General features: G+C 36.0%; 1 protein-coding gene across 1 annotated transcript; it reads left to right on the top strand.

The window, feature by feature from the left end:
• The first annotated feature begins 1,777 nt into the window (after window positions 1-1,777).
• LOC136825400 (microfibril-associated glycoprotein 4-like) lies at window positions 1,778-3,679 on the top strand. Its single transcript, XM_067081717.1, has one exon. It carries the CDS (start codon window positions 2,003-2,005, stop codon window positions 3,209-3,211), a length of 1,209 nt encoding a protein of 402 aa, XP_066937818.1. The 5' UTR covers window positions 1,778-2,002; the 3' UTR covers window positions 3,212-3,679.
• The last annotated feature ends 11,539 nt before the right edge of the window (window positions 3,680-15,218 follow it).

Raw genomic sequence — 15,218 nt, 5'->3', positions numbered from 1 at the left:
CTACCTACCTAAAACAAAATAAACTAAAACTAAATAAACGAGTACAGTGAGTAAATAATATTAAAGTAAGACCTAAATATAAATAGGATCATTGTATTAACTTCAAGGTAAGCCGAGTCCACGCATTAACACCTACCGCCATGTTTGTTTGCCTATCTCTACACAAAATATATCAATGGATCACATGATGATTTTGATGGAATTTTGGGAGGAGGCGGGTTAAGCACCAAGGAATAATGGACAGGATTTTAGGATGAATCTAAAACTAGATGTAAATGCAGGAAGTTCTCTCTCTCTCTCTCTCTCTCTCTCTCTCTCTCTCTCTCTCTCTCTCTCTCTCTCTTAGCTTTACGTGCACAGAATATAGCTCCTTCAAGCAGACAACTGATTGGCTAGATGTATTACTCTCTCTCTCTCTCTCTCTCTCTCTCTCTCTCTCTCTAAACATTATACAATGATGCACGATGAAAAATAATGACATACTGTACAGTAGTTTACAAAAAGCTGAAGATATTACAGTACAATGATACAGAAATACTGTAGTTTATAAAATGCTGAAGATATTACGAAATACCACTTGTCTATTTTATCTTTTTAAATCAAATTACTGTTCATGTATTTATTTATGTATTTGTGTGTTTATGTATTCGTTGATTTGTTTCTGTTTGTCTTTTTTTTGTAATCTTTATTTATTGTCTTTTTTCTTTCCTACGTGAGTTTTATATTGTTCTGAAACTAGAACGATTTTTAGGGTCGTTCTGAATAATAATAATAATAATAATAATAATAATAATAATAATAATAATAATAATAATAAGAAGAAGAAGAAGAAGAAGAAGAAGAAGAAGAAGAAGAAGAAGAAGTTCCCTGAAACTTAACGGGTAATAATAATAATAATAATAATAATAATAATAATTATTATTATTATTATTATTATTAATAATATTAATTGTGACAGCTAATAACACTGCTATTTCTAGTACAATAACAATAATAATAATAATAATAATAATAATAATAATAATAATAATAATAATAATAATAATAATAATAATAAGTTCCTTGACACCATCGGGGCCAACTGGAGTAGCAGCCGTAAGCAAACCCATCATCACCCGAATTCCTCCGTCATTATCACGGGTGACCGGAAGTGGAACAGGGACACACCCCCCTCCATAGTGACCTCACTCCGGTACAAATCTCTCTCTCTCTCTCTCTCTCTCTCTCTCTCTCTCTCTCTCTAGATCACCCCTCGAAACGGCTCGAATCTTTGGTATGGTACGCATACCGTGAACTATATACATATGTATATGTATGTGTACACATATATACATATGTATTTATGTATAAGTATTTACAATATATATACATATATATACATACGTATATGCATACAAAATATGGGGGCGTTTTATGAAATATCAATTTTCGCATGAAGTAGCCTACTGTGGGACCCAATTATTTCATTGATTAATTAGTTTAATTAATCAATGAGTAAACAATTACTTATTTGTTTTTAGAATGGTTAAAAAATGCTATTTACACACAATGTAGGCGTTTGGAATTTAAATGCAAACATTAAATAAATACAGCTTTATGTATCTGTAGAAATGAATCGGTCAAGGAACATATCTTACGGAGAGTTTCCCATTCAAATAATCATTTCAAGGTTATGTATAAAAGAACTTTGAACTTACAAGTTGACACACTTATCCTCCGGAAACGAGAGAGAGAGAGAGAGAGAGAGAGAGAGAGAGAGAGAGAGAGAGAGAGAGAGAGAGAGAGCAACCGCCGAAGAGGGGTGACGAGATCAGTCTTCTCTCGCCCCTCGTAGGGACAGCAACGGTTGTCCCATCGGAGCTTCGAGCGCTCCCGTAAACGTCACCACGGGAAGGCGTCACAATTCGACGTTTGTCTGACGTCACGAGTGGCTAAAAGGGACATCAAAGACGTTAAGATACTCAGTTAAGAAAGAACTTGTGACAGACTTCTCCGACAGCTCATGAAATTAGCCAAAATGCAGTTCGTTTTTCTGTTGGTACTAATGTTGACGTACTGTGATTCGCGCACCGTCGATGTAGGCCGAGAGGATATAGAAGTTATAGCTGGTCTCTCTCCCCTCCTGGGGGCCAAGAATCTCCCGTTGCTCAAGGAGAGCGAAGGGGGCCTTGCCCCTGGGATTAACGACATCCAGGGGGGCCTGATGGACAAAGCTGACGGCGGTGTTGACAAGGCATACGAGGTTGAGATCAGCAACGTGGGGACGACTGAAAACACGCCGACGGTGTCGGAGTTTAACGACATCGAGAGCCTCGACGCCGTGGCCGAAGAGAAAGAAGAAGAAAAGGCAGAGGTCGAGGAACCGGACGACGCTGACGATGACTTCGACCCAGATATATTCGAAGGGGAGGGTGACCTTTTACTAGTCATGAGGAGGATGTACGAGGCCCTCACCAGCAGGTTGAACCTCCTGAAGGGGAGGGTTTCCACTGTGGAGCAAACTACGTCGGACATTTTGGCCCGACTCACCGACCTGGACTGCTCCGACCTCCAGACGAGGGGGCAGAAAGAGTCGGGCGTTTACACGCTCCACATGGACCACAACGGGAAACGCCCCGTCAGCGTCGCCTGCGATATGGAGACGGACGGCGGCGGGTGGACGGTCATCCAGAAGAGGACCTCGCAGACGAAGGACGTCGACTTCAACCGCGGGTGGTTCGACTACAAGATGGGCTTCGGCAACGTCTCCTCAGACTACTGGATCGGGCTGGAGAACATCTACATCTGGACCAACACGCGCCACTACGAGCTGCGAATCGACCTCTCGGATTTCGCGGGCGTGACGGCCTACGCCCACTACGACCACTTCTACATCGAGAGCGAGGACCGCGGCTACAGGCTGCACATCTCCGGCTACAGCGGGACGTCAGGAGACTCGATGGGCAACGAAGGGAAGCTCGATAACTTCACGGCGGACGGGATGCTGTTTACCACTCACGACGAAGACCACGACACGTCCCACGAGATCAACTGCGCCAAGTACTGGAAGATCGGCGGGTGGTGGTTCAACCGGTGCTCCTGGGCCAACCTGAACGGGCCCTACCGAGAGCCGGGGGAGGGCGACGGCATCGGCATCAACTGGCACATGTGGAGGAACAAGGAGTACCTCAGGACGTCGCAGATGATGATAAGACCTACCAGAAATTTCTAGGACCTAAATTCTCAAATCTCAGTGCAAGAAGAAGAAGAAGAAGAAGATGGGACGGTTGTATAGAAAATGTGCCAAAAATTCACTTCTTTTTTCAATTCTGTGTTAATGCCTAATTCTATCCAGAGTTTATTATATTCACATTTCCCTCAGAATGCATCACAAAGTACAAAAAGACAATCGTACATTTCACATTTTCACGTACGCCTCGACTCAATGATGTGGCCACATTTGAACATTTCAGAAGAGTCACTAAAATGTGAAATTATTCGAGTATATGAGATACCACATTTGTTCACTATTTCTCACAGTTAAACTAATGAGGCAAAGGATATCAATATATAACTGTTGGTGCACGAATCAAATTGACTGTTCGTTTGTGTCGTAATAGATCACTCATAGTTTTGTAAATATGTATGTTTCATGGAGCAGATGTTGTGTTAGTCCTTTAACAAATAAACAAGAAAACAATGAAGATTTTCAATGTCTTTTGTTCTTTATCAAATTTAGAAACTGGAATGGAGATTTAAGTTTTATTTTGGCCATACCAAAAGCATTTACTTGTCTTTTATTTAGTTATTTAATTATTTATTTCGTAAAAAAAACTGCTTACATTTAAAACTGAAATGTATAATAATGAGTGTCAGAAACTGCTAGCAGCAATGATCCTATTAAGAGAAAATTATAATCATTTGATAATATCTGTATGATGTTGATGTACTTAACTAGAAAATTTAACTGATATAAGAAAAATTAATTGTATATAATATTCATCATGGTATCTATGGTTAGGTGATTACAGCCAGATCATTGCCACTTTACACAGGTTTAATTATTATGCATTTATAATCTTTTTCTGTCTTGATTTTTGAAATTGTCTGTCCTAGGGGTGAGTATAAATATTCATGAACTTATCTGGGGGGTAGGGGGGCCCGTTAGGGAGGTGAATAGAGGATGGGAGAGGGGGTGTTTGGTCGGAAAGGTTCCGCCATTAACAGTAACTAACGGTCTAGAAAGCATCCACAGAGCACATAGCTCCGCCAACGCAAAAAATCAATATACTTCTATCAATAAAATCTATAACAGTCTTGTAAACATGCAGACAGACATTAACATGAATAAAAACGAAGGTATAACCTCATGAAGTAATAAAAAAAAAACTGAATATCGATGAGTATTGATACAAAACGTCAGCTATTTTCAAATCATCGTTGCAATACAAAGGCGATCATAAATAGTTTTACTTACAGCTTATAAGATTCTGACCTCACTTACATAAACTAACGTCACCAGCTCTATACAGTCTTGAAAACCCATCCACCACCACCAAGTCCGAAGTGATATCAAAGAAATTTATCTCCAAGTGACGTCAGCTGCTAAAGTTTTAGGTGATATCAGCCCACACCGAGTACAAGTTAGTGTGACTTCACGCCACTAACGGCCTGGTAGTCTCATAAGCTACCATAGTCTCACAAACTACCCTTAGTCTCACAGGCTACCATTAGTCTCACAGGCTACCATTAGCCTCACAGGCTACCATTAGCCTCATAGGCTAACGTTAGTCTCATGGACTACCGTTAGTCTCATAGGCTACCGTTTGTCTCATGGACTACCATTAGTCTCATAGGCTGCCATTTCGAATTGTATAGGCCTACAGGAACTCTCGAATGGCCTTTCTTTGTTCATTTGTTGATTCTGTTTGTTATGTAACTTGAAAATCTTTATATGTATTCTTAATCCTAATTATGAATATGTATAAAGAAGTCATTCACTTTATCTTAAGAGTTTTTATTCATTTTTATAAAGAAATCCCTTAAAATTTCAAGGACGCTCTCTGAAAAAAGGAACTTGACCCATTTCCTCCATATAAAATAAGCTATTTTATATTCAGAGGCTGATGGGATGGGCAGTATAATGCCCATATCTAGCCCAGATTCGAAGAGAGGAAAATGGAAAGCAGGGATAGAATTCTAATGCAATGTCGCAGACATCGTCGCTTAACAGTGGCGGATGAACCCAGTGACTTCAATGGATTATATATAAAAAAAAATGTCACTCAAATTACCACTAATGTTATATCAAAGATGCATTGACATTCCATCTGTAAATGTACAATAGAAGTGAAAAACATCCGCTAATATACCAAAGTCTAAAGTTTTTTTTTTTTTTTTTTTTTTTAGGAAGTTTGTGATAGTTCCGGATTTCCGTCGTATAAAGTGTGGGGTCGATGAGTCTAATTGGACAGTATTTTGGTACGAGTTGACTTGTGTTTTGAATATGATCTTTTAATGAACTTAGGCGGAAAGAATGTTTGTAAATTAGAAGAATAAGAAGAAGAAGAAGCGAGAGAGAGAGAGAGAGAGAGAGAGAGAGAGAGAGAGAGAGAGAGAGAGAGAGAGAGAGAACAGGAAGGCAAATTAAGACGCTGCCTAAAAAATTAAAAGCAATTTTTTGTCCGCTACAAAAATATATCTTTGATATATAATTTTTAGAATTTTCTTAAATGCATGAAAATTACAATTTAAAGATTACATTTTTTTCCACAAAAATAACTGATATATGTGTCTTCTTCAAATTTTTCTTTAATGCAAGTAAATAAAATTTTGAGAAAAATGAAACTTAATATGAATAACGAACAGTGCGATAAGAGGTAAATACGAAATCTGGAGACTCGAAAAATTCGTTATACTAAACTACTGGGTCTGATCGTTACCTGGAAGGGTGACCACAAGTAAGTACCCATCATCATTGCACGTATGCTTTAGACCTACCCGGGATCTACATGGTCGGGAGGCTCGCAACTTCACACCATACATCAGTCCCTAACTTCTACCAACTACCATGTACCTAATTCAATCGGATTTAACGTAACTGAGTTCTCTCTCTCTCTCTTCTCTCTCTCTCTCTCTCTCTCTCTCTCTCTCTCTCTCTCTCCCCGAGTGCTACCGTCCCCCACCACTCGAGTTTACGTAGTTCTATTATCACGGCCGCTAGTGCACTACCCAAGGATGAGAGAGAGAGAGAGAGAGAGAGAGAGAGAGAGAGAGAGAGAGAGAGAGAGAGAGGAATCTTAAACTAGGATTATCCATAACCTACATTAGTCAGATATACGTTTATGTCCCTATGGAAGTTTCCTGGTTAGGAAAACTTCCATATATATATATATATATATATATATATATATATATATATATATATATATATATATATATATATATATATATATATATATATATATATATATATATGAATTTATATATTAAAAGACTGGTTCAATGTCCACTTTACCTTATGGAATTCCTAACATATAAGATAAGAATACATATATAAATGTACAGTATTATATATTCGTGTGAAAAAAACGCAGAAACAATAAAAGGTTATTAACTTATTTTGTATACTATTCTTACTGTGCACTAACTACTTAGTGAGCAAGAGCCCGTGCTGGCATAAATGCACCTCAATTTGACAAATCTGTTTGGTTCAAATTTGACAAGAGACTCGCGTCACGTGACACTGCTTGGCCTAATATATACGTGAGGTTAGATTTACCCCCTTGACGTAAGGGAAAATTTGTCTAGGTAATGTCATACTGGGTAAGCTGCCTTACCTTTCAAGGAATTTACCTTAAAGTTTAGTTAAATGCTCCATATTATTTCCTTAATGCAGTTAGTATCACCACAACTCACTCTGAGTTTACCGTCAAGATGTCTAAAAAAAAAAAAAAAATAGGCCTAGGCTCAGTTGACAGGAGCGTCAGTGATATGTGATGATAAAACAAGACAGTAAAGTCAATGGATTTTCTTAACTGGAACTATTTTAAAATGTTTGAACCAGGAGTTCCACTTTATTTCTATCATTCAAAACAATAGTACCACTACTCACTGAGATAACCTCCAAGATCTCTCAAATTACTAGGCCTAGACTAAGTTGATCGGAGCGTCAGTGATATGTGATAACAATTCAATAGGCTAAAATCAATGGATTTTCTTATCGGGAAGTATTTTCGAATGTATGAACCAACTCTCCACTGCTAAAGAAAGGTCTTTTGTTTGACTAAATCAAATTTATGAGTCGATCGAAGTGGCTACGAGAGGCATAGTCAGGGTGGCTGTCATTTGTTTTAGGAACCCATTCAATAGTGCGCAAAAGAAAACGGAACATTATGTTATTGAAAGAAAATGATCTCTCTCTCTCTCTCTCTCTCTCTCTCTCTCTCTCTCTCTCTCTCTCTCTCTATTATTTGTGGTTGAGTTGATTATCAAATCAAGACCAGTTTCAAGATGGCTGCCTAAAATTATTCCGAAATTCTCGTAGAGCAAAATTATTTTCATAATAATCTTATATTTTTCTCTCAACTTGTTTACAAGTCTTTAGAAAAGATAAATTCACTTGTTTTTTTATTTTACCTAGTTTTACCTATATTCGCTTGCTTCAGTTTTCTATCATGGTTAAATTTCTGTTACTACGTAAGCTCTCTAAACTGAATTATTTATCTATTTCGTTTGTTAATAATAATAATAATAATAATAATAATAATAATAATAATAATTATAATAGTAATAATAATAATAATAACTGTACATCACAGCTACCACTGTTACCGAAGATAGTTAAAATTTAAATTTAATTTAATTTTTGTCACATTTTCTTTATTTATCATAATAATAACTTATCGTTGCCACAAGAATTATTAACTTAAACTACCGCTGTTGAAAAGAGAATGAAAACGATGACACACCACAGAGGGTCATAAAATGGTCAAGGCCTATTTACAGGTCAGGGGTCTCCACAATCCGCCAGTGACCTTCCAGGAAGCTTAAAGGAAAGGACACAAAAGAAGTTTACTTGATATCCTACTGTAATCCTACCCAACTGACCACAATAATACTCGTGTTTTGAGATTATCCCAAAGAAGGTTATTCCTGGTTTGACCTGACCTGTATTAGGACCTTAAGTGGGTCTGTTTTCTTTCATACACGTGCTTACATGTTTGCTATTTACTTCTTGATAACTAATTATAGTTTGATATTGAAATTGTGCCTTTGTCACGCTTTTAATTTGATAAAAAAAACTGCTTTCTTTTACTGATCTGAAGCCGTTTTGTCGTGAACAGCCAGTTTTTATGGCTCGCAGTAGACTATAGGCCTACCATTTATTTATTTGGTTGTTTTAGAAAGCACTAGAAAAGCCTATCTGTAGACGTCAATAGTTTCTAGGCAAAATTAATTTTTTCTATTGAATAGGCCTGTTAATTATCTATCTATTTAACTCAGAAACAGAAAAGAAAATTTTAGTTTTCCTATGGACTAGGCCTATTAATCATCTCTCTATCTTAGACAGAACTAGAAAAGCCTAGCTCTATAAGTCAGTCCTATTATAGCACTTTTTTTCTTTTCTAGAAGGTACTAGAACACTAACCTCGAGACCATTAAATTAGCGAATGTTTTTAAAAATTGTACACATCTTTAAATAAAAAAAAAAAATCTACTTATGTAGGTACGGGTACAATTTGGAATAACAAATGGGGAGAGATACATTGATAAAAATAAATGCGTACAGAAATATTCATTTACTAATACGACCCTGGACAAAGGTTGGAAAATGTGAACTAAACAAGACATATATTTAAATATTATATATATATATATAAAAATCTATATATATATATATATATATATATATATATATATATATATATTTAGAATTCAGTTTTAATTGTTCTGATTTTCTATTTTTCTTGCAGAAATTTGTTCAAAATATCTGTACCCTAAATTGTTTATTTTTATGAACACAATGAAAAATAAATTGTTCGAATTAAATAAAAAGTAATAATATCAGTCTATAGGCCTATCAGTCCTTAACCCACCTCTGAACAAGACGTTTCAAGTAGATTTAATTCAGAGAGAAACAAAAGATTATCAGTAATTCTCAAGAATGACCCTGGCCTGACCTTGGTTAATCCAGTACCTGGGTTAATCTGGGGCAGATGTTCCTAGGAGCAGCCCAAATCTTGACCCCGGGCGTAAGGACAGATCGGGGTATGAAAATTAAAATGGTTGTAAATCGTTTTGTTTTCCTTGGTTTACGTTTTTTTTTTTCTCTACATACTTTAATTAGAATGTTTGAATGCTTGAGATGCATATATATATATATATATATATATATATATATATATATATATATATATATATATATATATATATATATATATATATATGTGTGTGTGTGTGTGTGTGTGTGTGTGTGTGTGTGTGTGTGTGTGTATTGAAGATAGATAAAGAACAATTTGATTAGTAAATTAATTTGCACAACGTAAAAATTAATTCATTCTGAAATGCACTATACCAAATACCTTTAAAGGTCAGTAATTCTAACGCCAAGATAGATTCACTGCCAAGTTCAAGTTAGGTTACGAAAAAGCGAGCTGTTGAAGGTCAGGTCACAAGATCAGCAGAGGTCAGCTGCATAGGAAAGTAATATTTTTCATGGAAATCTATTTAGAACAAGTATACTAAATTTTATTGTTTTATTTTTTTGTTATAAATGACATTTTTGGCGTGATAAGTTTATTGTACTAATGAATAAGAAAATAAATAAAAGATAAACTAATAAATAGACAAATAAATTGATAGGAAGCTTGAATTTTCTTCAACGTACGAGGAAGGGTGGAGTTTAAGGTCATTCTCTCTCTCTCTCTCTCTCTCCGAGGTAATTATCACAGCCACTGAGATGGAACAATTATTCCTGGCATGGCAATTATTCATACATGTATGTATGTATGGATGTATGTATGTATGTATGTATGTAATAATAATAATAATAATAATAATAATAATAACTGCATATTATTAAAATCTGGACATTATTTGGAGTCCCAGAATAGTTATAAGATGTAGGAGAGAGAGAGAGAGAGAGAGAGAGAGAGAGAGAGAGAGAGAGAGAGGGCGTGGTGAGGAGCAGGAGATCTGAAGTAGCCTTCCTTCGAGGCGACCTTGGGGGCCTCTCCTCCGCCTGGAGCAGAGAAGGGAGGTGCCCTTCCCTTCGCCTCATCTTCTTCCTTTAATAAATCTTTAGACGAATTCCACTGGACAACTTGTATAGAGCCGTTACAAAGGCTTTCTTTCTACTTGACTTAATCAGCTATTTTTGTTTATACTACGCAGTTACAACAATGGATTTGTATCGAAATTATATAATTTTGGAAAGGACTTTGAGGCTGTTGGAAAATACAGACGAAATAATGGCAAAATAAAGTTTAAGCGCAGACATTAGTCAACTGGAGCGAGAGAGATACCTGGTGCAAAGGCTCAGCCCTTACAACTGCAGTCCTATACTATTTCTGCTTCTAATTTTAATCCCTTCTTTATTATGTCCATTTCAACAATATTTCTTTAGTATTCCTACTTCTAATTTTAATCCTTCCTTTGTTATCTCAAACCTGGTTTTCGCAATGACCGTTACACCGAATGCGATGCTGTACATAGGTCTAATAGAGCTGAACCGAGTTCGTTATGGTGTCACAAGTTACCACCCTTCCGCCTTTTTCAAAATATCGTATCTAAAATGTCTACTTTTGTCCTTATTATATCTGAAGTCAGACTTCCAAGTGCTTGCACCCAAAGAATAAAAAAAATCATTGTTTAGATTTTAAATTAGGTAAACTTATAAATTTGCCAAATGATTTTTTCCGTGAAAGCCAAAAGCTAGGCCTAGCTCTTAGAAAACAATCTTTGTCCCATTCTTTTACATTTATAAAATCAGACTTTCTTGAACACGGGAGTGACGAGTTAAAATAGACAATGATACCTAAATTCGCTCCAGTTACATTACCCTGCACTGTCTTTTGGTTTGTCGTTCGTGACAATCTTAAACCCTCTTAAAATTACCCAGTAGAAGACGACCTTGAGCGCTCACAAAACATTGTCCAAGAGAAAACTACCGGTCCGTAACTGGAGCTCATCATGTCTTGTTTATGAGGTACTTTTGATTACATAACAAACATCCATACAGACTCTGCATGTCTGTTGTCTGACTCATCTTGAGATGAAAAGGTGAAAATATAAATTCTCAGTTCGGAAAGCTTAGCTGGAAAATAGACGACCCTTAGACCTACATATGAAAAAATCTAGCTACGAAGGGCTTAGACCTACTTTCTCAGTAACTTACAGGATGCCTTTTAATGTTTACTGCAATCATATATTACGGTTTACGAACAAAGGATCAACGAATTCTAGCAATGAAACTTGAGAATGAAACTGGGCTTATCTAATTAACAAAACTCCAACGGTTCTCAAAACCTGATGAGTCTAATCATTATGGCAGCTATCATGGGGCCAGTTACTTACAGAAAGTAAATGAGGATCCTACCAGTTCCTCAATATTCATTTATATATCTATTTCTGTACTCCATGGTCGTATCTGGCTCATCTGAGCGCGCCCATACATGGTTCATCCCTGGCCGCCCACAGTTCGCCCACTTTGTTGGCTAAAAATGGGTTTTCAAAGTTTTCCCTGGTCTTCCACTACGTGCATTTTAGCTACTCTTCTGTTTTCGGTTACGCTCATAAACTAATTCTCTCTCTCTCTCTCTCTCTCTCTCTCTCTCTCTCTCTCTCTCTCTCTCTCTCTCTCTCTCCATTGTTTACCCTTTCGCCTTGAAAGTCCACCTGGCCTTGGTGGAGTGGGGGGAAGGGGAGGTTAAACCAGTGGACGTTGATCCAGAACTGAAGAGAGAGAGAGAGAGAGAGAGAGAGAGAGAGATCAGCGTCCGGGTTTTTGCTCAAGCCACACCCAGTAACCTTAAAAAGAAGAAGAACAGAGTTTGTTTTTATCTGAGCTTGATCGTTACGAAGGAACGGCGAACTCTCTGAAACGGAGCTTCGGAAAGTGTTAACATGCTACGTATTAGTCTAGCGTTTATTGTTTTGCGTTCTTTATATGATGTAGATTATTTAGACGCATATTAATAAATATTAAATGCAGGAGTTTGGTCGTCATGTTAATAGATTTTAGGAAGTTGAACAGAAGTCGTCTATTCCGCAATGTCTGCCTGTCTGTCAAGATAACAAGAGCGCGGGGCTATTAACTTGCCGAGTACGCTACCACATAACAGACGGGAGAATTGCATAGCACTTTTACGAATAACAGCATACAGTATATATATATATATATATATATATATATATATATATATATATATATATATATATATATATATATCAAAACACTTCGATCTAAAATTACGTAACATTAACCAGGCTCTTCATAGCAATTTTCCTACCTACTGAAAATAGCTTGCATAAAAAAAGTACAATAGTACCGAAACACCTTATTTACAACTGAAAAACCTTCCCATAATTATATGGTCAAGATGCACGCCATTTGCTTGGCGCAATATTTCAACTCAAATACAATTATTAGCTGAAGAGAATAACTGAGACACTTGTAAGACCAAATATACAATATACGTTAATGTGAATATTTTATAAACAAACGATGTTAGAATTTTAATATCTGGCACAATTAATCAAATGTTAATCAAAGGAAAATTTGACATACATAATGCATTAAAATGAGTATATTTGACACAACTCCAACTTGGATATTTGGCACAAATATTCACTTTTTTTCCTGAAATATAGTTAAATGGGTAAATGTAATACAACTCAGTGAATATTTGGCACAAATATTCATGCTGTTTTCCTGAAATATAGTTAAATGGGTATATGTAACACAACTCCGTGAATATTTGGCACAAATATTCATGTTTTTTCCTGAAATACAGCTAAATGTGTATATGTAACACAACTCCGTGAATATTTGGCACAAATATTAATTTTTTTGGGCCTGAAATATAGAAATAGTATTTGTTTATATACAGAAATAACTTTAACGAGTGCCTTTTGGTCCAGAAACATTTTCAAAAAGGAATGTTTGTTGGGTAAATAATATTTGAAAGTTGAAGTTGCTTTCTTCTTCTCCCTTATTTTAACCTCCTCCCGGGTTTGGGCTAGATCTGGCTATCAGGCTCTCTTTCTCTCAATTCTGGATTGAATAAAATAGTATTCAAAATGAATTTGAATTCTATTTCACATTGACAAACAATACCAAATTGAATAAAGTGTAGTTTTACAACAGAAATATATTTTTTCCTTTTTTACGAATAATTCTAGCAGTCTTACGAATTATTCCTGCATTCTTACGAATTATCTTACATTCTCACGAATTATTTTTGCATTCTTACGAATTATTCCTTTCTTAAGAATTATTCCTGTATTCTTACGAATTATTCCAGCAGTCTTACGAATTATTCCTGCATTCTTACGAATTATTCCTAAATTTTTACTAATTATTCTTGCATTCTTGCGAATCATTCCTACATTTTTATGAATTATTCCATTATTTTTAAGAATTATTCCAGTATTTTTAAGAATGATTCCAGTATTTTTATGAATCATTCCTCTAAAAAAGGAATTATATAGTTCATTTTCACGAATGATTCCTCGAACACAGAAATCCGTTTCTCTGTACGAAAACCCAGAACAGTTACCCCTGGTCCCAGGGGCGCGACCAGTCACCGCCGCAAATATTTCCTCCCCCAAGGTCAGCGAGTGCTGGGGAAGAAGATGTGCTTATGGGAGGGTTCCTGATCCTTCCAAAAAGAAAATAAATAAATAAAAAAAAAATAAAAAGGACGAAAATAACAAAAAACTAAGATCGTAAACCACGCCCATCTACACTTAACTGCATTGTCTAAGGTACCGACAGGAGCTTGACTTAAATAGTTGTTTCTCTGTGAAGATGGGACTTTTTTTCTTCTGTTACGTGCTGAGGATGGGACTTTTTTTTTTTTTTTTTTGCTACTTGAAGATGGGACTTTTTTTTTTTCGTTACTTGCTGAAGATGGGACTTTTTTTGTTACTTGAAGATGGGACTTTTATTGTGGTCTCTCTCTTTCTTTGAAAATGAGACTTTTTGGCCTTTGTCACACTCTTACTGAAGATGGGGCTCAGTCATTTGAAGATTTTTTTTACTTAATGATGTGGGACTTTTATTTTCTTACTGAAGATTGGACTTTTTTTCAATTTCTCAGTCAAGATGGAACTTTTTCGTGTGTCCTACTGAAGATGGGGCTTTTTTTTTTCTTCACTGAAGATGGGACTTTTTGGTTACTTGCTGAAGATGGGAGCTTTTTCCTCTCTCAAAGGATGACACTCTCTCTCTCTCTCTCTCTCTCTCTCTCTCTCCAAAGATGGAGGCTTTTTCGCTTGAGGATTTTTTCCTTAATAATGTGATACTTTTTCTTTTGTTCCACTGAAGATGGTACTTTTTTTCAACTTCTCAACGAAGAATTTTTTTTCAAGTGGAGATGGTTTTTTTTTATTAATTCTCACTGAAAGTGTATACTGAACTGAATATAGAATTTAGACCAAAGGCCAAGCACCGGGACCTACGAGGTCATTCAGCGCTGAAACGGAGATTGACAGTAGGAAGGTATGAAAGGTGTAACGGGAGAAAAACCTTAGAACGAAAACAGTAGTTTTTTCAGTGAAAAACATACGCCATATTTATAAGGAATTTTTGTTTTGCCTTAAAACGAAAACAGTAGTAAATTTTTTCAGCGAAAAACATACGCCATATTTATAAGGAATTTTCGTTTTGCCTAAAAATGAAAAACAGAAAATTTTTTTTCAGTGAAAAACCTACGCCATATTTATAAGGAATTTTTGGTTTACCTTAAGACGAAACATAATTTTTTTTCAGTGAAAAACATACGCCATATTTATAAAGAATTTTCGTTTTGCCTTAAAATGAAAACCAGCAAATTTTTTCCAGCGAAAAACATGAGCCATATTTATAAGGAATTTTCGTTTTGCCTTAGACTGAAAACATTAGGAAACTATTTTCTGGGTAAAATATATAACTTCCTACTAGTATTCCCTAGAACGCCCTTCAACTCAGACATATCTTACTTACGTAACAATTTTTTTTTACCTGCTCAGAAATA

Source organism: Macrobrachium rosenbergii, chromosome 37, assembly GCF_040412425.1.
Source record: "Macrobrachium rosenbergii isolate ZJJX-2024 chromosome 37, ASM4041242v1, whole genome shotgun sequence".
Taxonomy (NCBI): domain Eukaryota; kingdom Metazoa; phylum Arthropoda; class Malacostraca; order Decapoda; family Palaemonidae; genus Macrobrachium; species Macrobrachium rosenbergii.
This window is presented reverse-complemented; position numbering and strand designations above follow the sequence as displayed.

What these genes read in the sequence shown, in the direction of transcription:
- LOC136825400 (XM_067081717.1), top strand. Translation starts at nt 2,003, where the DNA reads ATGAAATTAGCCAAAATGCAGTTCGTTTTTCTGTTGGTACTAATGTTG.